The 25,332-nt window shown below is 45.0% G+C and overlaps 1 protein-coding gene across 1 annotated transcript in view; it reads right to left on the reverse strand.

The window, feature by feature from the left end:
- The window catches only part of RYR3 (ryanodine receptor 3), a 550,597-nt gene that overhangs the window by 59,368 nt on the left and 465,897 nt on the right, over positions 1-25,332 (reverse strand). Inside the window, 5 exon segments of the mRNA XM_079909615.1 lie at positions 5,120-5,360; positions 7,592-7,912; positions 13,974-14,104; positions 22,910-22,991; positions 24,358-24,596. Coding sequence (XP_079765741.1) covers positions 5,120-5,360; positions 7,592-7,912; positions 13,974-14,104; positions 22,910-22,991; positions 24,358-24,596 — 1,014 coding nt within the window.

Below are 25,332 nucleotides of genomic sequence, written 5' to 3' on the forward strand. Positions count from 1 at the left end.
ATTTTTCAGGAGCGCTTTTTCAGGGTCAAGTGTCAGGTTTTATCAGAGCCGCCAGCTGTTCCTTCTGCACCGTTTTGGTTTAAATGTGCTTTATAGGCTTGTACTGTGCCTTGAGTGGGAAGAGGCAAGGGGTCACATCCTATCCCGCCCAGGAAAGGCACAGCCACCGCCAGTGTGAGTCGCAGGAACACTGAAAACAAAATCTCAGGTAAACATTTGCTCACAGGAGAAAGAGGCTTTGCATACTTTTGCCTTCATATGGGAATGCAGTTTCAGCTGAATGAATTTTGTTTTCAACACCCTTCTTCCAAGAGGCAGATTTTTACTCTTTGTCTTTAGTGAGGTTCCTTCTTCAGGTTCAGAATGGTGGGTACACATGAACCCACCGTTAAGTGTTTTCCCCCAGGCACGTAAACTCTCTGCACCTCTCAAACCAGATTAAGTCAGTATTTGCAGGAGGACAGAAGAACCTGACCTTGCCTCTCCAACTTGCCCGTATACGTCCTACCCCCAAATGATGCAACCAGACTCTCTCCTCCCTGCTCCCAGCCTTCCACAGAACACAGACCTTTCTCAACATTCAGATATTTGATCCTTTTGGAGGTACTTAACCGACCTCTGGGTTTCTTGTATCATCTGCTCTGCATGCTGCCAAAAGGCAGCTGGGAAATGCAAAGCTGTAGGTGGGGAAGACAGTTGGGTTTAGAGGCAAAACAGAAACAAAAGGCAGGAGAATAAAGGAGAGTTAGACCGCTATTGTCAAAATGACAACTTAACAGGTTTTTGAAGAAAGTAAAGCCAGTTATCAGGTTTTGAAAGAAAGTAAAGCCATGTTCCTATATTCACTGCCCAGTTGTCTGACTAAGAGGTAAGAGCTTATCTCTGCCTTGTTCCTGAGCCTCTTGTAGAGGATACAGCCCGAGGTGGTCACCACACAGGATTCACTTGGATTCCCTTCAACAGTCTGCGAGATGGGTTTTCACCCAAAATCGTACTATTTAAAGTTGGTCGTTTCTGTTCAGAGTGTGTCCGATTTCCAGAAAGGAGGCTGAGGCGCTGCTGCCTTGTGTAGAGAGGTTTGTTGAACCTATGTTGATGTATAACCTCCCGGCATGAGGACATGGAACCCTGATTCGCCCTGCTCGGACCACAGCACGCTGGGAGCTCTTGCTCATTCTGGGTCAGCTTCAGGTTCAACACTGACCCACTGAAGCTTCTCTTCAGAAGACTGTTTCAGCTGTCAAAGAGACTTGGAACACTGCTGTGACAGGGCTGAAGAAGTCCAAAGGTTTAATATGACGAGAGAAAACAGGGGAGGACAGGACAAGATGGCTCTCTTCAATGTTTAAAGAGCTGCCACAAGAGAGATTGGAGTAGTTTTGTGTGGCTCTAGAGAGCAAAATCAGAGTTGATAGGAGATAACAGATCTGAACTCAAAAACGGTTCAGAGTGCGGGGAAGGGGAATTGGATGAAGGTGGTTAAAGGTATAAACTTCCAGTTGTAAGATAAGTACGTCCCAGGGGTGTAAGGTGCAACATGATTAATCTAATTAATGCTGTATGTTATACGTGAAAGTTAAGAGCGTAAATCCCAAGAGTCCTCATCGCAAGGAAAAAATACTTTTTCGTGTCTTTTATTTTGTATCTGTGCGAGGTGATGGATGTTCGCTAAACTTATTCTAAGCATTTCATGATGTATATAAGTCGAATCGTTCTGTTGTATACCTTACACTTACAGAGGGCTGTGTGTCAATTATATCTCAATAAAACTGGAAGAAAAGAAATGAATGAGAAAGGGTTGAACCAAAATGGCTTTAACTGTCTGAAACGAGAATGGGAAGGCACGCACAGTATGGTTGTAGCTGTCATCCATAACCGTGGTGGACAATCAGGCAGGAAATGCACCGCTAGGAAAAGGGAAGAGGATATTGATTCATCCAGCTATAGGTAAGATGAGCTGGCCTCTATTATTCCTGCCAACTCCACAATCCCGTGCTTCCAAGCCAGCCAATTCTTTTGGGTGAAGAAAGAACTTGAAGGAGGTAAAGGCACACACACAGGAAAGAAGTATTTCTAAGTGAGGCTCAGATGGCCATAATGCTCCCTGGTGTTCAGGGAAGAAAGGGCTGAGAAGTGGGGATGAATGAATTAGTGATGATCTCAAAGACTCTCTGACATTGCCATTTTTAGCAACTGTCAAACAATGTGTAAGTGGAACACACTCTATCTTGCATCTTGATTGTCAATAGTGACAAATGCAGTTAAAGAGCTATTCCAGGGGCAACCTTACTCTACTTTCATTGCTGTTTTCACCTCAAACTCTGACAAATTCCCTCGCTAACCTGCTAACATAATTATGTTATCAGAAATGACTAAAATGATGACCCTGAAAGCAGGATTTCTTTTGAGACAGTGAGTAAAATTCCCCACAGATAGGTAAGGAATTTCATACACACACACACACACACACACACACACACACACACACACACTTATATATAGTGTGTGTAAGATGTTTATTTTGTAAAGCTAAATATAAGCAATCTTAAGTAAATATTTTAAACAGTAAGTACAATTTACCTTATGAAATGCTAAATGCTAAAATGGGCATATCCAGACGTATTCCTTGCCCATGACAGAATGGCATATCACTCAAAAGGTCAGCAACGTTCCCCCCAATATCCCTAGGTCTTTTCAGTAACTACAATGGAGTATTTGAAAATTAAACCTTCCCAAACTTACAGTTTAGGCCTCTAAACTTTAAGAGGGTGTGGTATAATAAAGACATCTATTTGGTCTTTGCCTTCCACTGGGACCTACAGTCCTTTGTTCCTTTGCCTGTTCATGAACATTAGGCTCCTATGCCTTCCTTTCCCCCTCATCCAGCTTAAATCTCATGGCCAATCTTTAGAATTACCCTATAATATACACCCTCAACTCCCTAACCCATTTTTCTTTGTCACACTCATTTTGCAAAGCCCCAACCCTGGTTAAATCTAACTCTCTTCCCAGTCTGGGCCTGTACCTGGCAGCCAAACTGGCTGGAGAAAAACACGACTTGCCAATGGGTCCCACTTTCAATTCACGAGCGCAGATCTCCAGTGGGGCCCTGCATGTGCCCGGCAATCCCACCCACTTCCCTGGTCCACCTGCTCTCCCACTCTCCCTGGGCGCTGCCTCCTTCCTCCTCAAACCTCCAAGCACCTTCTCTATCTTAAAAACTCTCCTCTTGGGCCTACTTCTTCCCCCAGCTAGCAGCCCGTTTCTCTGTTCCCCTTTAGAGTAAAACTCCTTGAATAAGTTGTCTGTACTGCTATCTCCAAGTCCTTTTCTCCCATTCTCTTCCAACCTACTCCAAAGAGCTCCTCATCTCCATCGCTCCATTGAAGCTGCTCTTGTCAAGGTCACCAACAACCTTCATTCATCATTCTTCCCTCCTGGAAATCCCTTGTGAAGTTGGCATCCAGGACACAACATTCTGTTGGTTTCCTCCTGTCTCACTGGTGGCTCCCTCTCAGTTTCACTCACGGGTTCCTTCCCCTCTGCCTGACCTGAGCACATGGGCTCAGTCCTTAGAACTCTTCTCTCTCCCTCTCAAGCCTTTACTTATCTCATCCAGTCTCATGTCGCTCAAAGACCATATATCAACGTATGGATGACTCTCAAATTCTCATGTCTACACCAGGCCTCCCTCCTGAACTCTGGACTCATATATTCAACCGCCCACTCAACACTTTCATTTTTGTATTGAAGAGGAAGCTCAAATTTAACACGACTGAAAGTGATATCCTGATCTTGCCCTAAAAAAACTTCTGTATCCACAATCCTCCCCAACTCAACTGCTGGGAACTCCATCCTTCCATTTGCCCAGAATCATCTTTGACTCCCCTCTTTTCTCTTATTCCCAATCTGCAGTCCCAAGGGCTTTACCTTTAACACAGGCCCAGAATCTGACATCTTCTGTCAACCTTCATTGCTACCAGCCTGGTCCCAGCCACCACCAACTCTTTGTTTTTTTCTTTTTAATTACGGTAAAATATACATAACATAAAATTACTCATTAGCAACATTTAGTACAACCATCATTACTTAGTTTCAGAACATTTTCAGGACTCTGAAAGGAAACCCCAGCCCCATCCTCTGCCCCAGTCCTGGCACCACTCGTCTGCTCTGCACCCTCAGCTCTTGACTGGCTCACCGTGAGCCTCTTGGCCGGTCTGCTCACTTCCTTATTTGCCCTGATCCCTCACCACAGCGGTCAAAGACTGAGTCAGATCACATCACAGCTTATCTTCAAACCTGCACCAAATGCTCATCTCGCTCGGCCCCGTGGAGAGAAGGTGGCTTCTCGGACGTCTCCTCCTGCTTTCCTGGCCCCTCCCTCTTCTCCAGCTGTACTGGCCTCCTCGTGATGCCCTGAACATCCCAACGCACACCCCTTCCTTGTGGCTTGCACCAGATGTTTCCTTTTCCTGGGAACATAACCCTTCCCCAGACCTGCACGGTTCCTGACCTCACCTCCTTCGGGTCAGTGTTCAAATGTCGCTTTCTCAGTTAACATTCTTTTAAAACTGCCACCCTGGCACTCTTAATTCCCTTTACTTTGCTTGTATAATTTACTTAGATAAGTAAATTATAAGTAAAGTGTATAAGTAGATCTATAAGTGTATAAGTAAGTATATTGTAAACATGCAAGTATTTGTTTCGCTTATTGTCTGCCTGCCCCACTCTCCTGCCGGAATGAAAGCTCCCTGGGCCAACAGCTCTTTCTGTTTTGTTCTCTCTTGTCCCCTAATGCCTACAACAGTGCCTGACACCCAGTCGGTAATGTCTGTTGAATGAATGTGTGACAGAGCAGCAGAGGGGCAGAAGTGGGTCGCTGCTGCCCTTATTCGACTAACTCCCTCTTCTCTGTGGTGGCCTGTGAAGATGGAAGGGGTGGCCATGCCACTGATCATGTAGAATCGCTGGCCAAGGAGAGCATTGCCCAGAGGTCCCACACTGGGGATTCTGTGGGGGAGGGGCACTGGCGGTGGCAGCTGTGACCTCCCTCTCTCACCTATGACAAAACCCAATACCGTCTCTCCATCCTGGGGACTTGCCTAGGCCTCCTCCGTACCTGTTGTTGTCCACATAGCGGATCAGCATGGGGTAGAAGGCATAGAGGTCTCTGCAGAGGACGGCAAACTCATCCAGAATGAGGAGCTCTGCCTCCTGGGCGTCCCCTTTGCTGTCGGCTTTCAGCTGCTCCTCTTCCTGCACGGTCTTCACAGCCTTCTTCTTCAGCTTCTCCAGAGTTGGGATGAAGTGGCTTCTTAGCAGGTCCGCCCTGGCTTTGCCGATGATTGGCTGGGCATACACTGTGTTTGCAAACAAAGGGCCCCCCCCTCATTTTGCATGTTATGACAATCGATGAAAGGAAAGAAGGGATACTCAAAGGTGAGGCTGCGAAAAGCCGTCAACTCAGGATAACACTTGCCCTTCCATCTCGTGAAGCCTCAGTTGCTGGGGGTGGGGGTGGAGCTACAGGAGAAGGTCTCTATTCCTGTTCTGCTTCTCTAGGCCACGGGGAAACCTTGCCACCCTTTAACCTTTCACGTATGGTGTTTGCTATACCTCTGAGCTCCTCATAACAGGCTATCTTGTTTCATTTTAGAGTACATTCACGTTGGTTTTGGCTCACTAGCGAGATTATAAGCCTTTTATTCATAATAACCAACACTGTGCTGTGTCAGGAGTAGGCACTCAATACTACGTTTTCTGGTTTATAGAAAAATCTCTTGTTAAAAACATATGGACCCAACCACAGTTCTCAGCCCCCAGGACTTGAGAACTGCCAACCTACTGCCTGGGGACTCCTCTGGGCCCTGAGAAAAGCAGAGAAACTACTATCATCTATAATAAACTGAGAGGCAGACTGGGGTCGCCACTAGAAGTCGATGAGCAGAAACAAGCAATCAGTGGGACCTGGGACTATGGTTCCAGCCTTCTTGAAGAGAAAGATAAAACTTACATGTCTCATCGAGTTTCTTAAATGGAATATCCTATTGGTCTAATCCATAATAAAGATGAGAATCAGAGTAATTATTTAAAGATAAGTGAAATAAAATTCTCAAGAGTCATGAACCATTCACAAAGTGCACTGATGCGTGTTTTGTGTATTTCAAAGGTTCTTTCATGTAGGGCGTTTCGACTAGAAACAGCCTATAATCCAGCACTTTTTCTTTATAATCTCACTTTACCTTATTTTTTGCTTTCATAAATACGGCTGTTTTAGAAAGAGAAGGCGAAAACAGTTCTCTGCTGAGAAGCATTAACCAACAGGTGGAAACTTCACGTTTCACACTCCAGCCTTCACCGGGCTGCATTTCTGCTCTGGATCTGGAATCGGAACGGCTGTTCCAGATATGGCTGATGTGAGGTTGCTATTTAAAATGGACTCTGTTCAGGCACCAGGAATGAAGCGGCCTAACTGAATGAGATATGGGTTCACCTGTGAAATAACAGGTCCCGTTCAGTTCCCATCAGGGTGCTGTGACATCTTTCCACTGCACCTCTGGGGAAGCTGAGGGAGTCCATCCTTCCATTACCTTCCTTCCCTTAATCCAGATTTAGAAATTAGAGCTGCTCAACAAATTGCCTTAGGGTTAACAATATTCCTGGGCTACTAGGTAAGAAAGGAAGGCCAACTTTATCTACTCATATGTTCCCAGAGGTCTATACTGTCTAGGAGCCATCAGTACCCGAAGTATTTATAATTTGAAGTTCATTTCAGAGACAGGAAGGCGGTAGAAGTTTTCTTCCTTGGAATATCTACTCATTTGTCCGGGAAGCTAATAGCTACCACTGATCCCACTGCTGTGTTTTATGGTTAGGAGATTGTAGGGGTGAAACAGCTATGGTCCATCAAAACCGCAGGTCCATCAAAGGCAATGACTTTGCTTTAGCTTCTGTCTTCTCAACTCTACTCTGACAGAGGACACTAAAATACTCATCGTTTCCTGACTGTGGAAAGTGTGGTTACTAATTTTCCAAGGCTCTCCTCTTTTGGAGTTGTTTCAGGAGCAGAAAATCAGCCAACAACATTCATTAAGAGCCTACTGCATGCAAGGAGGAATACAAGACAAGACGGAACTCCTAGTGAGGCTACTGTGAACCTAAGTTAGAGAGCGTCTTAGGAAGCATAAAGTGAAATACAAATGCTAGAAACTTACAGTACAGCCCAGATGGGAGTGAGTTTTGTACGTGTGGAAAACACGCAGGATCACTTACCGAGAAAATATGGACAATTATTACTGTAGAAGCAAATGGAATTCTTAAGTACCAAAAGCAAATAAGCAATGATCATGGGAGTTGGGTAGAGTTTATCAAGAAGGGCTTCCTGGAGATTCGAGGGACCTGGATTACTTGGGGAGTTAGGCAGGAGCATTTGCTCTAGGAAGCTCTACAGGGGAATAAGTCAATTCTTTTCACTGTTAAATAACTAAGTGCGGGAAGGGGGAATAGCTTAAAGATAGACTAAGAGAAGAAAAGAGAGTCCAGGCGTCTTGGTGCTGGGGCCGGGGCCGGGGAGGAAAGGCATGTGTGGTACCTGCAATGCGCTTCATCCAGGAGGCCTCATCGATGCCCAGGTTGTTGTTGATGATTTTCAGAATGTTGCCCAGGATGACACTGAGGTGTTCAGAGGTGACCTTGGTGCACCAGGGCCCTGTGCTGGGGGGCAGGTGCTCAGGCCCCCGCTCCCACCAGTAGGACAGGTAGTTGCAGAGCATGGGCAAGATCACCTCGATGACGTGGGGCATCTCCGTGTACCGGGCCCCTGACTCGGCCAGGTCGTTGATTTCCTTCATCAGGCCTTCCAGCTGGGGGATGTCAGGGCACATCTCCTCCACCGTGTCTGGCATCCCCAGAACTGACCGAGAGGGACAGGAAGAATAAAGGGACAGTAATTCAAAAGCACAAATAGTGCGACCTTCTCTCTCTCTGTCCACCCCTCCTTTGGTCTTTAGACATAATTTTCCACCCCAGAACCTCAAACAGGTCAGCTCCGGATACAGGGGAGCTTTTGCTCTCCTGCTGCCTTTGTAAAGACTGAAGCTTCCAGAGGCTGGGTTATCTTCTAGATGTCATACTCAGGTTAGAACACTTAAACTGAATCTTAGAGGAGCATAACAGAGACATGGCCGAGGGACATTTCATAAGACTTCTCTGTGATACAGTCAGTCTCTTGCTTCTCCATCTTGGCCTCAGTGCATGCAGGAAAGGCAGGGCTAGGAGAAAAGCAACCCATCGGTGTTGAGTTGCCTATTTGTGGTTGGGTCACCTGGATCATGTCTGTACTGTTTCAAAAAGGAAAAAGAAACATCTTGCATCAGAGATTCTTTCAGCTGGACCAGAGACAACACCTTCCATCCAGTTGAAATCTCGGGGAAGAAAACTTTGCACATACATTGATTTCTGCATTTACAAAAGAAGTTATTGATGACCTGAAGGAACCTTTGCCAAGACCTCTTGTCATTCGCTTAAACCTTTTTGTTTCTGAAGGTTTATGTGCAAGGAATAGTGAGTCAGCCCTATCTCTTCCTCACACTGAGTGACTGAGGCCGCTTCACTGAACGAGGACAGACAGGATGAGATGATGACAGCGTTCAACATTAAACGTTGTCAGATACAAGAATAGCAAAAAGAAGAAGCCAAGGGGATATGTGTCTTGTTCTTCTTAAGGCAAAAGACACTCTTTCCCTCCAAGACAGGAGAAGAGACCAGAAACATCCTGAGGTTCCTGACGGGTGAGACGAAAACAAGGGCTCTGCGTGGCAGGGCGGGGCATGGTTGAAAAGAAGCACCAGCCGAAAGCTCTGCAGAGCGTCCATTTATGTCATAGCCCCCAGGGTCCACCTGGGCCTGGGAGGCAGCTCATTGCAGACTCCACCCACAGGCCAAACTTCTCACAGCGGGGCCGAAGCATCAGACACCAGGGGGGCTAGGGAGTCAGAGAAGCAACAGGAAAATGTGGTGCATTTTAGATCCACTAGTGGAGCCTATTAGATCCACTAGAAGCTTTGAGGAAATTCTTTTCGATACTAGGAGTAAAGTGTAAAGTTCTCATGAATTTCAAAGGACAAAGCAGAAACTTCAAATAAAATGTGACGTTTAGTGAACTGGGTTGTGCCTGCAGGCCCTTTGCCACGGGGTTACTGCTGGTGTGAAGTCTCTCTCTTTCCTAGATTTTAAGTCCATAGGAATGGAAGTGTTAATGAATAAGAGGCCACAGCAAATTCCTTGGCTTTTAGGAATATTGGCCAATTGAAGGGACTGTCTTGATTTCTGTCATAATTGTCCTGCCTGGAGCCGAGCTCCAGAATAATCCTGGCTGCCTTGGAGACAGTGAATCGGTAGCTGTTACAAGTGGTTCTAGGAGATGGTGTGCAGCTGCACAGTGATGGACGATTCGGAAGAGCCTCCCTGCTATGGAGCAGGCCCTGTGAGGTGCTAACACCCTTTCCCTAACTGTGATTTTCTGTTGCTATCGGTATGGCCTTTTGGCAGGTAGAAGGCTACAGATCTCTCTTCCTTGGAAGTTAGGAGTGAACCAGTGTCCTTTAAATCCAGACAATTCAAAAGGACTAGTAGCATGAAAGCCAAAGAACATCGAACTCCTATGATTTACAGCGTAAGGGAATTATACAGGTTAGACACCATCCACTGCCAATGCTGGTCATTTGCAGAGAACAAGTCCAGCCTGTACCTTGCTGCAGAGCAGCAAGAATCGGGGGTGACATCAACATGGGGGTCTGGGGAGACTCTCACGAACAAAATCGTTTGACACATACAGTGTCAGAATCAATAGGTACGAACAGTACCGTCAAACATTCTACCGTCAAGCTCTGCGCACAGAACAATGCCAACTGCCACAGATGCAGCTGACGTTTACAACTGTTTGTTGTAAAATTATACGTGAGAAGGCTCGGGGCGTGTGTGTGTTTAAATGTTACACAGAGAATACATCATCATGGACGCTTTTTTTTCCTACCTAAGAGAAACACAGAGTTGCTTGCGGTTGCTTCACTGGAGTCGTTACAATGACCTTTAAAAGTTATTTATATGTAATTGGTCCTCGAGGGGAAGAAACATTTGTGATTTACGTGTTGTTTTGTTCTTCAAATGCCACAAAATAAACCTGCAGAACGAATGCTGCTGAGTTATCTACCTGAAAAACAGCTCAGCTGGGTCCTATTAGAATCAGACACAAGAATGTAAGAGGGGACCATTAGAACACGCTGGCCTTTCATCTGCTAGATCAATGGTTCTCAAAGTGAAATCCTCCCACCAGCAGTGGCAGCATCACCCGGAAACTTGTTAGGACCTTCAGAATCCAGACTTACTGAATTAGAAACTCTAGGGGTAGGACTTGGCATTCTTTAGCAAGCCTTTCGAATGATTCTAATACATGCCAGTGTCTGAGAACCACTGGGAACCACTGAGTTAGATTCCAAAGTAGTATTTTCTTCACCAAGCAGCTCCTCCCTCAAGAAGACAGCATCAGAGAGCACCGTCTCTGTAGTATAGGCAGACAGCTTACATGGAAACTGGACCTCCTTTCTCTCTGGTTGATTTTTCCAATAAGGATTTGGGAAGTAAACTGGCTGGTGAGTAGGATGTTTTGGTCAATCTACTATTCTGATTAATAGACCACTGCCACACATAACCAAAGATTTTATCTAGTTTTATCTAGCACATAACAGTATTAGACCTTTTCCAGTTTTTGGATGAGTCAGAAAATGCTCCAGGACATTACAAGACAGAAGAGTTCCTAATATGAGTAACTCTGCTGGCAAAACACCAACTGTTAATTAAGAGAGATGCCCAACTGACTGAAGCCTTGATAAATCAGTTCATATTGTATTTCTCAACCAAAGACTCGCATCATTTGTCACGTCACATCATCTGTCACATTCCTTTCCCTGCTTGGTCCCTCAGGCCACCTACTTTGTATAATGAATGAAGTCTACCTTCTCAGAGTCCATCAAGCCATCAGTCATTCTCTGGCTCCAGGCAAACCTGGTTATCCCAGAATAAATATTCGTGTACACTCTACTTTTCAACAGCCATACACATGGTCAGCATTCAGTCTTTGTTGATTCATTTTTTTTTTTTAAGATTTGATTTTATTTATTTTTGGCTGCCTTGGGTCTTTGTTGCTCTGTACGGGCTTTCTCTAGTTGCGGTGAGCGGGGTCTACTCTTCCTTGCGGTATGCGGGCTTCTCATTGCTGTGGAGCATGGGCTCTAGATGGGCGGGCTTCAGTATTGTGGCGTGTGGGCTCAGTAGCTGTGGCTCGCAGGCTCTAGAGCGCAGGCTCAGTAGTTGTGGCGCACAGGCTTACCTCTGGGAGCTCAAGAGCAGAGTAGGTCTCTCTCTTTCCCAAGGTGCAAGCTCTATACGTTGGTGATACACAGACAGAGACACACTTTTTCTTGAATCACAGTTGGAGCAGAATAAACGTATACGTATCCAGCACTGTCATGACTGGACCCATGTCCCTCTGGAGTTGGGGAGCAACATTTTTGCTGGCTTTTGCCTACAGATGTCACAGCCCTTCCTCAACATTGCCAAAGCCTGCTCAGTTGTTCAGCTCCTACTTTAGCTGCAAGATGTGACTCATTCGGAATCATGAGATGGCAGAGAAAAACAAGGTTGGAACTATATTTTTCCTAGTCCATGAAAGAGGAGGAAGGGTGAGATGAGGCTAAGGAGGTTGGGGAATTAACTGAGAGACTTTGGAACGTGGAGGCATCTTGGCGATGCTTCTCCCTCGACGAGCTCTGAGAACACTAGTCTCTGCTGTATTCTAGTTCAGGAAGAGAACTTTAAACAGTCTTGTCTAAATTGTCCTGGTCATCCTTTCTGGGGCTCATGTGCTTCTTTTATCTGAAGTAATAAAAGCAAGTGAGAATAAAGCCACCAAGGCTTATTAGTACTCTGGATCCTTAGACGGAAAGAAGAGTGGTGACAGAGAAGAGTGTAACAGGAACCTTTCCTCTCCTAGAACGCTTAGGACCCATGAGAGCTTGAAAAGGGGGCTTGAACCATGTGGAATGGATGCACAGTCTAGTCACCTGCTGGTACCGTGCATCAATATTTTAAGAAAATATGGGTTCTGAATAGGACAGGTTCTGGTTAGAAATGGTTTACTATGATTTTTTGGGGTCTGTTTTTCTTAATATTGATCAGACCCACGGTGCGGTAATTTTTGCTTCATGTCGCATCAAATCACTGTAGCTCTTTCCCGTTGGAGTCCAAGCTTCCTTCAAGGTTCCTGCTGGAAGCTCCTCTGTTCTAATCCATTGCCATTCAGCAGGATCACAATTCATCCATACGTGGGGACTCTCTCTTCTACCCTCCAGAAGCAGCTTTACCACCTGCCTTGGATTCCAGTTCTAGGTTACCCTAGAACAGGGGGTGGGAAAACTTTTCCTATAAAGGGGTCAGACAGTAAATATGTTAGCCATTGCAGGCCCAACAGTCTTTGCTGCCACTACTCAATGGTGTCACTGCAGTTGAAGGGGAACAGAATGGGCCACCCCCAAATACGCCCCTTTGGCAGAGGGGTTACTTTGAGCTGATTAGTTTTAAGAAACTGCAGACCCAGGAGAGTGTCTGAAAACAGAGTTACTCTTTTGTAAGGAAAATCTGCATTTATAAGGAAAGTTCACCTTAGATACAAGTGCCTGTACCAGAAGAGAGCTCTTGCCCAAGATCACTTTTTCATCTGAAAGACTCATGTGCGTGGCAGGGCAAACTGTTTACCAAACACTTCCTCTTCTCACTTTCCCATGAATGGCTACCCCATTTGAAGCCTCGACTCCTAACCCTTTCCTTAGATCAGGATGGTGTATAAGCCTCAATTATTGGGCTGGTTTTGAGCCTCATATCTTTGTGGGGCTCCCTTATGTACACATAGGTACGTAAGTAAAAGTCTGTCTTTCTCCTGTCATTCTGTCTTTTTTTAGTGGGGGGTTCTCGGCCAAGAATGATGAAGGGTAGAGGGAAAATTATTTTTCCTCCCCTACACAGTGCTAAAGCAGCTGCAGACCACATGTAAATGAGTGGGTGTGGCCATGTTCTAATAAAACACCATCTACAAAAATCAGCAGCGGGCCAGATGAGGCCCGTGGCCAGAGTTTGCCAACCACTGTTCTAGAACTCAGTGCATCAACACTCCTGTCAAATTCTCTTTCTTGTAGAATTTCAGTTCCTTCTTGTGTTTTTCTCTGCTTCATTTTCCCCGAAGATGGAGAACACGTGGTTATCATCCTTGGAAACACGGCCTGTCTGTGGACCTGAAGAGTGTAACGAGGGTTTCCCTGGTGGCGCAGTGGTTGAGAGTCCGCCTGCCGATGCAGGGGACACGGGTTTGTGCCCCGGTCTGGGAAGACCCCACATGCCGCGGGGCAGCTGGGCCCGTGAGCCATGGCCGCTGAGCCTGCGTGTCCGGAGCCTGTGCTCCGCAACGGGAGAGGCCACAACAGTGAGAGGCTCGCGTACCAGGGAAAAAAAAAAAAAAAAAAAGGGTGTAACAAGGTTATTAGTGCAGCTGTGCCCCTCCCACTGACACTCTGGAGAGGAACTGTAAAGGGCAGCCATATCCCCAGGTGCAGAAAGAGAACAGAGACCAGGGAAGACAGGAGAACCTGAATTTTTAGGATGCAGGGGATTTAGAAATCAATTACACTGTCTCCTCATTTTACAGAAGATGAAACCAAAGTCTAGCGCTAACAAAGTACCTGCCTGTGCCCACTTTTCCAGCAAGATGGAGACGTGCCACACGGTGCCAGTTCTGACCTCGCGGCCCCTCCCAGACCACGTGAACCAGCCACAGTGCTGCAGGCTGCCGTCCCTGCCTGCGTGGCCTTCCCTCCCGCTGCTTTCTTCAAGCACATCAGTGATGACCTCTGTGGGATGATACTTACTAGACCTCTCCCTGGGGGTTTTGGCGTTGAAGACTGACAGTGGGTTGTAGCAGTCAAGGGTGGGCTCCAGGAATGCCACTGGTATGGCACCTGCCAGTGAGGCCAGGCATTCTCCGAGGGCAGGACGTTGCCTGGAAACAAAGAAGTCCATTTAGAAGTGGTGACAGCCCCATGCTGGCCCCATGCATCGGTGGGCCACTTCCCCATAGATGGCTCCCCTGGACAGCCTGGGCCCCAGGCTCAGCAAGGTTGCATGCTCTTCCCCCTCCCTCACCTTTCTCTGGACACTAACCAACGGTTTACAATGGTCTCACTCCCTGGTACCTAGTTCTTAAGCAACTAAGGTGATATAATACACTGTGTAGCTTTGTTCTTCTCTCCCAGCATCTCTGAGGGCAAGTTTTGCTGGCATCCAAATTGAATCGGATCTTCCTGGTTCCCAGAATGTTTTGAAATCTGTGTAATTTCTCTGTGTCTGTTCCCTGTGACTGGAGCTTGTGTCCACCAGTGGGAACAGTAGATAATGGGCCAAAAGCACCAATAAGGCACAAAACTAAAAGCCTGCTTTGCGAGAGAAACGACAGGTCCTAAAACACATTGCTTGATTTAGACGAAAGAGTTCTGACACCTATTACTTCTCTTTTTTTCCACAAACATTTGTGTGTCCACCATGTATTAAGCTCTGGGTTTTAAGTCCTTCTGTGAAACAAGCAATCAGTCAAAAACAAAATGCTGGACTTCCCTGGTGGCGCAGTGGTTGAGAGTCCGCCTGCCGATGCAGAGGACGCGGGTTCGTGCCCCGGTCCGGGAAGATCCCACATGCCGCGGAGCGGCTGGGCCCGTGAGCCATGGCTGCTAAGCCTGCGCATCCGGAGCCTGTGCTCCGCAACGGGAGAGGCCACAACAGTGAGAGGCCCGTGTACCACAAAAAAAACAAAAAACAAACAAAAAAAACCCCAAAATGCTTGGGATTCCTAGTTCAGATTTGTATCGGATTGGCCAAAAACCCGAACGAACTCTTTGGCCAACCCAATCGTTCTCAAGCTAAGAGGCGTTGTGCTCCTTGCAGGATAACCAAGGCTGCAAGAATAACTGATGGGAACCAGCCCACCAGCTGGTCAAAGCAGAGCTAGTACTGAAATAGTGCTTCCCCCTCGCAGACCTGGGCTTAGCCTTGGAGTTGTACTTTCTAACCCTGCAGGTCCTTTCTGCTAGTGAGATGACACAGTGACAGTGCTGGCTAGAAGGGCCCCATATGGGGACTGACATCTGTTGCTTTCTGATGAATGGGAGACCAGAGCCATCTGGTTTCCACCCATCAATATCTTTTCTCTGCCACTCACTGGCATTCAATCACAGACAGACTACATGCCCGCCTTGTGAGTTACACAAGTGATGTCAGTTTCCAAACAAGAGGAAAAATTTCTTCCAATAAACCAATAACGTGCGTCCTTTGTTAGACTGTGATACAAAGATAGCTAGTGGAAAATGCAGACAGTAGGTCGGTAATGAAGAGTTGGAAGGGCTTACAGGGTTCAAGCTTACAGGGTTGCTGCCTTCCTCTGTGACTGATCAACTCAAACTGAGCGTGGATACTGTGTATGTGAAGCCCAGTAGCAGAAGCTTTGGGAGTGGAGGGTGTCAGGCTGCATCTTGGGGGATGTTACAGAATCATCATGGAGAAAACCGCCGGCTAGAGAGGGCACACTTGGAGCCAAGAGCAAACAACCTACTACTGTAATTCTGTGGAAACAGGAAGGCATTCAGTTCTCAGGGTTCCCTTCAGCTCCCGCCAAAACCCAAACCCAAGACCGCTTAACTGCCCTTCACTATGACAACAGTCAACAATTCCAGCAGCACCAAGAGAAAGAATGTCAAAGCTGCAGGGTCTCTGGATGGGATAACAAGCATTTACTATGGGGCAAGACAGGGGGCTGGCTAGGGGAGTCACTGTTTACTGAGGGGTGAGCGAGGTAGTCCTAACCTTGGCCTTTGGCTTCCAGGTGGTGAAATGAATGCGGGAAGGAAACATAGAACCCTGATGCAGTATGACAAAATAACACGTCTTTATGGTCTAATTATAAGGATTAAAATCAACCTGCAACTTCATTATAGCACACAGGAAGATACACATTTGAGCTGGATTAAAAATGGGATCTTAACTCGTCCTGAAAAACTGACTTGACAGGGCTATCTGGGGTAGAATCAGAATCTGCAGGGGGCTAGCCTGGGGGTCCACAGAACTGTTCTGCTTGAGATGCCAGAGGAATCTACTGGACCAGAGAGAGGAAGGAGGGAGAGGGTGGGTGAGTGAATCGGTAGAAAGCTGTGTATCCCTTGGAATTCCCACACAATCTTAGCCAAGTTAGCAAACTTATGAAAAATGAGATCTTTTCATTACTCAAAGACAATTAATATATATGGTTTTATTCCTTATCTTGTATCTTCTTCTTGGGCTCAGCTTTTAGGGGACCAGCTGACACCTTATTTGGCCATGAAGTATTTGAGCAGATAACTTTCAAATTAGCCTCTAGCAAGCAAGAATGCCCTCAACCGGACAAGCAGCTCTCAGCTAACAGCACAGCCTTGTCCTTCCGTGGAAGGTCTGACTGTTAACTCGCCCCATCCAGGTCTGCTCTGGAGACAGAGCAGCAGCCCCCCTGGGCCCTGTGTGTGCTGCCCGGCTCCATTTGGAGGCTGCATCAGTGGTGGAGGGAGAAAGCAGGGGAGGCAGTGGGGCTGTGGAGACCGCAGAGGCCAGGCCTCCTCTCTGGGAAGCTTTGCAAAGCTGCTTCGCCTCTGAGCAGGCCCCGGCCAGGCCTGTTCTCCCACCTCCCCTTCTCTCCACCTCTTCTTCCCCCAACCCCTCCCTTCTTTGCTACGCTCACGGTGGTGGTGGAGAGGCATGAGAAGGGCCCAACACCCTCAGGGACAGCTGAGCAGAGCGAGGGCCTGTACGCATCAAACATGAGGACACACAGGGGCTGTTTTTTCAGTCAACATTCTCTCCATTTTAACCAACCCCAGGGGCCAGCCAGTGAGGAGAGATACCCCATTTCCTCTCATTAGTCTTGCCTTTTGAGGAGGAAAAGGAAATGAAGAGTTAAATTACGAAAGGAAAGAAATACCATAGAGAGAGCTTTGAGTAAGGAAAAAAATCTGGGTGAAAATCAGGGATGACCAGGGGTAATATCAAATTTGAGAGCAAATTTTACTTGGCCCAGGGAGGGGAACCTTGGAAACAGCTGGTCCTGGGTTGTCTTGGTACTAAACCCATTATTCCTTCCTTTCTCTTTCTCTCACCAAAATGAAAAGTTGTGATCTCCTGAAAGTGGACTTATAGGAAGTTCATCTGATAAAAGGCAATCCTTGGAGCAAAAGACAGTTCTCTAGTGCTCTGCTGATTCCCTGACTCAAAGGAGAGGGACAAGTATAATATTAATTACTGACAAACTGCGTCTCTACAAGCCCGCCACACTGGCATTTTCTAGTCTGGAGCACACAGTGACGCTAATCAGTTGTGAGGGAGAAACAACGGTTCTCCTGGCCTCGCTGTTAGAAGTTCTGTAAAAGTAAAGCCCAGAAGTGTTTCAATTAATGTTCCTGGCTGTGAAATACCAGAGTGAATGACCTTGGTCTCCAGGTCCAAGGGGGACTGAGCCCGGCAAAGGCCTGCTGTTAAAGTGCTTCTCTGATCATTAGTGCCCCCCCCAGGGGGCAGTGTGGGTATAGACCAGGCAGAGCAAGGGCTACAGAAACAGTTCCATGGCAACTCAAGGATCTACTGGAAGAGTTTATCAGTGGATAGAGAAACTCACTCTCCTCCTACCCACCCACCCCCTGCCTTAGCTCTTATTGCCTAGAACAGTATTTTTCATATAATAGTACTTGGTCAATGCTGACAGACTGAAGACGGTTCAAGTTACTTTTTTTTAGTTGAAGTATAGTTGATTTACAATGTAACAGGTGTGAAGCAAAGTGATTTGGTGTATGTGTGTGTATATATTCTTTTTCAGATTTGTTTCCACTATAGGTTACTACAAGATATTGAATATAGTTCCCTGTGCTCTACAGTAGGTCTTTGTTGTTTATCTATGTTATATATAGTGGTGTGTATCTGTTAATCCCAAATTCCTAATTTATCCCTCCCTTCCTGCTTTTCACTTTGGTTCAATTTGTATTTCAGTTCTTGTTACTTCCTAAGTTGACCTCTCAATTTTATTTCCATGGACTGGGACCTTGCTTCTCAACTGTCTATCATCTGGGACACAGGCAGAGACAAAGTCATCATGGTAATAATAATTATGCCTGCACATATCTGGTGCTTTGCAATTTTGAAAGTTCCTTCATGTAAATTCCAGAGGATGCTAAGGAGAGGAAGCAACACGTAGCACAGGGGCAGAAAGTGGAGGCAGAGCAAGGTTCTAGATAGAAATACTAGTAATCTCAGTGGTTTAGGGAAAGCCATGTTTGATCAGAACAAAACTGGTCAAAGGGGGCAAAGCAGGAAGGAAGATATAAACATTTCTAAAGTGTGAAGGCAAAAATAAAGTTTTAATTTGAAATAAAATGGAGAGTCAATGCTCAATGCAGTTAATTACAAAACTTAGTTTTCTTGATGCACCCCCATCAAATGCTCTATCAATTAATCAAAGTATATCCAGATTAAAGAATGTTAAGTATTCTCCATGTTTAAATACACGAAAGCCTTTACCCTACCCTGAAATTCTGTATCTGAAAACTTTGCTTGTCAGTGACCATCTCAGTATTGCCTCAATTAGAAAATATCCCGAAAGAGGTCTCCACTCTGTTTCAATAACGTTTTCCTTCTCACAGTCAACACTATCACTGAGGTGTCCGGTTCTTTTCTATGCACAATGCACTCAAGCTATATTGAGTGGTTCCTTTGCAACCCTACAGACATTCATTAGCCAAAGAAACTTCAGTAAAAGGTGGTAGAGAAATGGTGGGTTTCGTTATATTGGGTTGGCCAAAAAGTTCATTTGGGTTTTTCCGTAACATCTTACAGAAAAGCTGGAACAAATTTTTTGGCCAAGCCAATACTTTCCTCCCTAAAACCCACAAGAGCTGGGGAAAAATTTGGGAAGAAATTTAGATCTGTGCTGAAATTAGAAAATGTGTGATAACTTCATACTGCAAAGTATGGACCAAATCAAGTGAAGATGCTGAAACTGAAACATTCTTTCAAGACCTACAGCAGAGTGTAGACATCATTGGAAGTAAATATGGGGGTTTTGAGGAGCCCAGGAAAGGAGTTTTGCTTGAAACAATGAGACTTAAGGGTGTGAGCAGGCCCTGGGAGACCTGTTGGACGTGTGTGGGACTCAGGTTCCATCCTGCAGAGTGGCAGGCAGGACCAGAGTAGGAAGGAGTGTGCACGCCATCTGCCACAACTATGACCTGGACGCCTGGCCTGGAGAACCAGTGGAGGTGAGGTAGAGTGAAAGAGTGAGAAGTAACCTGTTTTGTAGCTGCTGCCTCAACTCCTCTAAAGCAGAGAAGAAACATACATTAAATCACTAAGCAAAAGGCCTATTCTATAGGATGCACCAGGAATTTCACCAACCTCTCATCTGCACCAGCTGTTTACTCTGGTTGAGGAAGGACACCAAAGGATAAGGGTGGATGACTCCTAGGGCTAAAGGCACTGCTGATACGGTGAGAAAGAGTTCTCAGTCAGCTTCTAGGTTTTGAAGCTGCCTGATGTTTCAGCCCTGTCCACTCTCCTCCACCGAACACACACACACGCACACGCATACGTGCGTCATACACACACACGTACTCCTTTCCCTTCTTGAGAACTAGAAATGTACCTAATGACCAAGAAATAGATGAGAAATAGAGTTCAGAGGAAGAATTATCCAGGAAAAACCCAGAAAACTTCTCTCTACCCTCACAGAATATAAGAAGAGATATTAACATGGAGATAGTTTCAGAAAAGAACAATTAGCTAAAAGTTACTGAGGAGAAAATGAGAGATGTGGGAGGTTAAGGAAAAAGCCAATAAATACACATAATTTCGCTCTTTGAACAACAGCTAAGACAAAAAACCCAACAACAATATAATAAAATGAAAGACTCGTTAAATAAACGAGGACCTAATTCTGAAGACGGAGGGGGCATATTAAGTTCTGAGAAGAAGTGCAGGGGCTGATACAGAAAGGACAACCCTGGGAGACGGTAGTAGTGAAGTGAATGAGCTTCAAGACCAAAGAAAGAACCCAGTGAGCAGCAGCTTCTCCCCTCCCACGGCAAAGTCACGTGTGTGGGGAACAAATCACCGGATCCAAGGAACACACACTGTCAGAACACAAAGAAGCAAAGGCTATACACTTCCGAGGAAGGAGAATTATGACCCAAGGATTTTATACCACGGAAACTGTTCACATATAAAGTCAAAGGATGATAGTCCAAAATATGCAAAGACTCAAGAGTAGGGCTCTTACAGAAGCAACTACATATGATGAATCTGGCCAACCAAGAGATAAATCAGGGCTTCCCTGGTGGCGCAGTGGTTGAGGGTCCGCCTGCCCATGCAGAGGACGCGGGTTCGTGCCCCGGTCTGGGAAGATCCCACATGCCGCGGAGCGGCTGGACCCGTGAGCCATGGCCGCTGAGCCTGCGCGTCCGGAACCTGTGCTCCGCAACGGGAGAGGCCATAGCAGTGAGAGGCCCGCGTACCACCAAAAAAAAAAAACAAAAAGAGATAAATCAAAATAAGAGTTTTGGAATGGGAAAGTCACAGTTCAAAAGGATTGGCTACACACTGAATCATTTAAATACAAACCAAGGTAAACAACTCAAGGAACATTAGTTCTAGAATATTCCAAAATAAAATGTATGTGTTATAAGGAATTACATAGCAAAAAAGGAAAGGTAGAAAGGATAGGAAGTAGCTAGAAATGTAAATGTACTAAACTTGCTAATCTTTTTTAAAGTAGAGAATTAATGATGATTTTATCTAAATGATAAATTAAAAATATGAGTTGTATGATAAAGAAATTCAGTTTTTAGCTTCATCCAACAAGACAAAGTTGCAAAGCAATATTATGATCCAACATGTGTAAGAACTTACACATGTAGAAAACACCTGGAATGGTATACACCAAACTGTTACTAGGTGGGGTGATCTGGGGTGAAGAAAACAGCAGACTTTTAACTTTACATATGTCTGTACTGTTTGATTTCTTTTTTGAATAAGTATGTCTTACTTTCACGATACAAGAGAAAATAAACAAATAAAAGTCATTAATGGTGGCAGCATCACAACTCGAGGATTTTAAATCTTTATGTCCTTAGTTGTTTCATTAACTAATGGAGAGACAACAGGGGCATATTTGATCTAGGGGCTTCTTCAAGCCTGGCTTTCTACCTGTGTGGAGTATAAAACACAGGTACCAATATTCACAGTGCTGTGAGAATATGAATAAAATATAAAAAGTCATATGAAGAAGTCTTTTTCTGGTCTGACATTTCAGAGTTGACCTTTCTTTGAATGTTTTTCTTTTTTAAAAAGAGAATAATGCATAAGCTTTTCAAAAGATTGTATAAAGAAACACATACACATATAGATGTATGTATATACGCACATAGAAACTGACAGAATAAGAAAAGATATTGAGAAAATATTCACAGATGCTTAATGAAAGTAAAGATACCTTCCCTAAGTGAAATTCTGTATTAAACAGAAAAAATTTTATTAAGTTTCTTGTTGATTTGGTATAAAATATGGTTATGACTTTTGTCTGCCCAGTTCCTATTAAAGGATAGAACTATTTATCTATATTTCATGTAAAACAATAAGGAAAGCTACATAACTCTAAGGAATTACAATCATAATCAAAATAAATTAGTCATTAGTCCCCCAGTTGATTTCTTGAACTCTAGAAGCTACTTAAAAGCAGTAATTATGATGACATAGACATTTCTTCAACATTGTTTGGTTATTAGCACATGATTTCAAGTCATCAGTTCTTGAGTTCTTGAAGGAGCCCAAGTCTTGTCTTTACTTTATTGAGAAATTGCAATCAGAATTTATGTAAGTTTCGATGTGAAATGGGGATTTACCATTGGTTTGTTTGTAAAGGTATCATAAACTGAGGAGGCCCATGGAGCATGGATACCAAGGGGATGTTTAGATTAAATAATTTTAAGCACAGATCAAAATCCTTCAGTATCGTTGACTGAAAAGGCAGAAAAGGGAAAAAACGTCTTCCAAGGATAAGACTAAGTCTAGGGTTTGGCTAACACTGTGTTTATCTTCCTGATCTTCCCCGTGGATTTAAACAGAACCACACAACACACGGCATTTGATGGTGAAAAGCAGGCGGTCACCGAAGGCCTCCATCGCTCCAGGCAGAGTAGTGAGTAGAGCAGGAAGCTAAGCACCTCAGCAAATCTGCCTGTTCAGACTCAAGACCATTGAAGAGCATCTCTGCTTTCAAAGTGTGGACTTGTCTAAAACTACAGCTAATGTGACAGCCGAGAATGGTAAAGGTCCAGGGCTGTATCACACAGAAACTCATTAAACACTAAAGCAACCGCCTCACGTCCCTTGAGCTTCTCAGCAAGCTTTAACCACAGGAACTCTGGAGGCTATTTGGAAACTGTGATTATGAAAAAAGAGACATTTCTTCGACATTTTTTTGGCCACCAGCACATGATTTAGCTTGGCTATATTGCTGCTCCAGCCACATACACTCTGCAGCTATCGCCAGGGAAGTCATACATCTCAGAAGCCTCATTAACACATTTTATACCGCCGTAAACATTTCATACCCTAGGCTCAAAATCACCAAGCCATTTCAGTGAGCATTTCGCTTTTGCTGGATTGAAAAGATGCTATTGTTAAATGTTTAAAGACTTAAGTAACACATTCAGCCTGAATGTGTTAGCTTCTTTTGTTCGCTAATTACCTTTCAACATAGATGTTCTTTCCTGTCCCAAGGGAGTAGAGGCTGCACAGTATATGGTAGCATGAAATCTGCACGTCACCCACTGAAAAGACCAAACAAGAGCTGTCATTCCTGTTCATCAATCCCAGTGGCCCACCTCCTGCACGCAGAAAGGGTCTGCAAACAGAAAACATGTGGTGGCATCACCTAAGAGCCAAAGAGCTCTCTCTCTCTCTTTTTAACAAATATAGCCCCTCTCTACTCAAATGCCGGTTGCTGAACTGGGAGAGGAAACACCAACAGAAAAACACCCTCCATTGAGCTATCCCAATTCCTTTGTAGGACTCCTGACACAGATCACATTGCTTCTCAGGGAAAGGAATCACTTGACTAATGAGTCCTTCCATATGGGTATTTTTTTCCCCTCCAATAGAGGGAGACGCTGTAGTCAAATTTTATCCAGAGCACGATCTCCTTCTTTTGAAAGGAAGAATGCAAGAAATCAAAGAAGTTTGAATGAGCTTTTTGTTCCTTTCTTAGGGAGATATGTACAATGTCCCTACCTCTGCAGAGACAGAGCAAAATTCCTCCTGTCCACCTGTTCCAAGTCCTCTGATGTTTTTCAAAAGGTAGTTCAACTGTACCATGATTTTGCCGTGTTTCCCAAGGGAAGGGCGTGTTTCGCTTAGGAACTTAATGGGCAGGCTACGTGCCTCTATTAATGTATGGAACTCATGATAAGACTGGAACCAATTTAACATAAAGAGAACTAATTTAATTTTTAATTTTTCAACAAGGAAGTGCATTGTGTCCATGACACAGAGTAGCGAGTTTGAATGTTCCCCTACCTGTCCCCCTAACCCCATGGAAATAACTGATTTGCCCTGTCGAAGGCTATGGAAGACACAGCCTTGGCTACTGACAACTGGTTAAACTAATTAAATCATGTGCCACCATTTAAAGTGTGAAACTGAAGCTTGGTGGCAGTATAAGAGGGCCGGACATGGTACCAAATGCAAACTGAAAGAAAACCAACCCACTACGGTCTTCTTCTGGAGGCTTAGACAATGAAATGTTAGCAGCTTCTCTTTGCTCCTGGTATCCAATGAATACATTAAAGCTTCTTTACAGGAAAATTGGTGGTCTGGGAGCAACCTATATCTCTTGCTGGATTTCTCAGATAACCTATTCAAATTAAGTGAGAACACAATGGCTGAGAGCTAAACCAGTGGGTGGGAAAATTCTGGTCCTGAAAAACAGTGGGAAAAGATGAAATATTATATACTCAAATTTGGGCATTTCTTCCCCTCCAAGAGTCTATGACTTCATTTTTAAATCTAAGAAGGGAAAAGTGTGGAAGAGTTCTCTCTACTCTGTCCTCAAGGTCAGCCTAAGGGAATGAGCCACACACGTCCTATTGATCCGTGGCCAGATGCACATGAATGCATGACGGGCAGCAGGTGACTCACAGAGTAAATCCACCCCGAACTGATGCTGGGCCACATGCTCAAAGATGGACTTCAGGATGGGGAGCAGAGCCACCGTGGTGTAGTTTATATTCTGAGAGACGCCTTTCATCTGCGTTCTGGAATGGGTAAACTTCCCGAGCTTCAGGTTTTCTGAAGTCTTCTCTAAGTCTTCGGCTGCATTTTCAAAGAATGCTCGTAACCCGGCCTTCACCAGCTCTGAGCCTGACTTCATGACTGTCCTGTAAGCAAACAATGTTCAAAACCAGAAGCATAATCTGAATCTTTGGCCAACCCCCTTCTTGAGACTGGTGGCTTGCAGTGCAACCTGGGCAGATGTTTGACACCCCACTCACCTGGAAGACACCGAGTCGGGAGAAATGGACAGAGTGGTTATTAGCACCCAGAAAGAAACTGGGATCCACAAGCCCAAAGGGCAGGGGGGTGGGCAGCAACTGGAAGGCATGCTTGATTTGAGGGAATGACTGCTCAACTCTTTGGAAATGGCAGGACGACTTAGAAAGAAACTGATATTGGTCACCTGCTATCTATATAATATTGCAGCTGGCTACATTCTTCTGCAAGTATCTAATTAAAAGGAGGGCGAGGGGAGCTTTTCTTCCAGCTCCACATGGGCTCAGCAACTTTCATAAGGACTAGTTAGAAATATTAGCTCTCCTGTGATGTAGGACCTCTTAGAGAGAGAGAACAGAGAATTAAATCAGCTGAAGCTTAGATTTCTATCAGTTTTCAGGGATGTTCTAGCTTGGAGAAGGGGAGTGGAGAAGAGCCAGCCCCTTTTAAAACAGACAGCTTAATCAGACCACCGAAAAAAACATGTGGGAATGGAGATTAGCTATGGGTACCTGGGGCTTTCCCTTAAAAACTATTTTATAAAACTTAGAACTGGAACAAAGCCTACAAGTCATCTATTCTTTTCCATATTTCTACATCTTATTCACAAGATTATGACAGGCT

This window comes from Stenella coeruleoalba, assembly GCF_951394435.1.
Source record: "Stenella coeruleoalba genome assembly, chromosome: 2".
NCBI classification, from domain to species: Eukaryota; Metazoa; Chordata; class Mammalia; order Artiodactyla; family Delphinidae; genus Stenella; species Stenella coeruleoalba.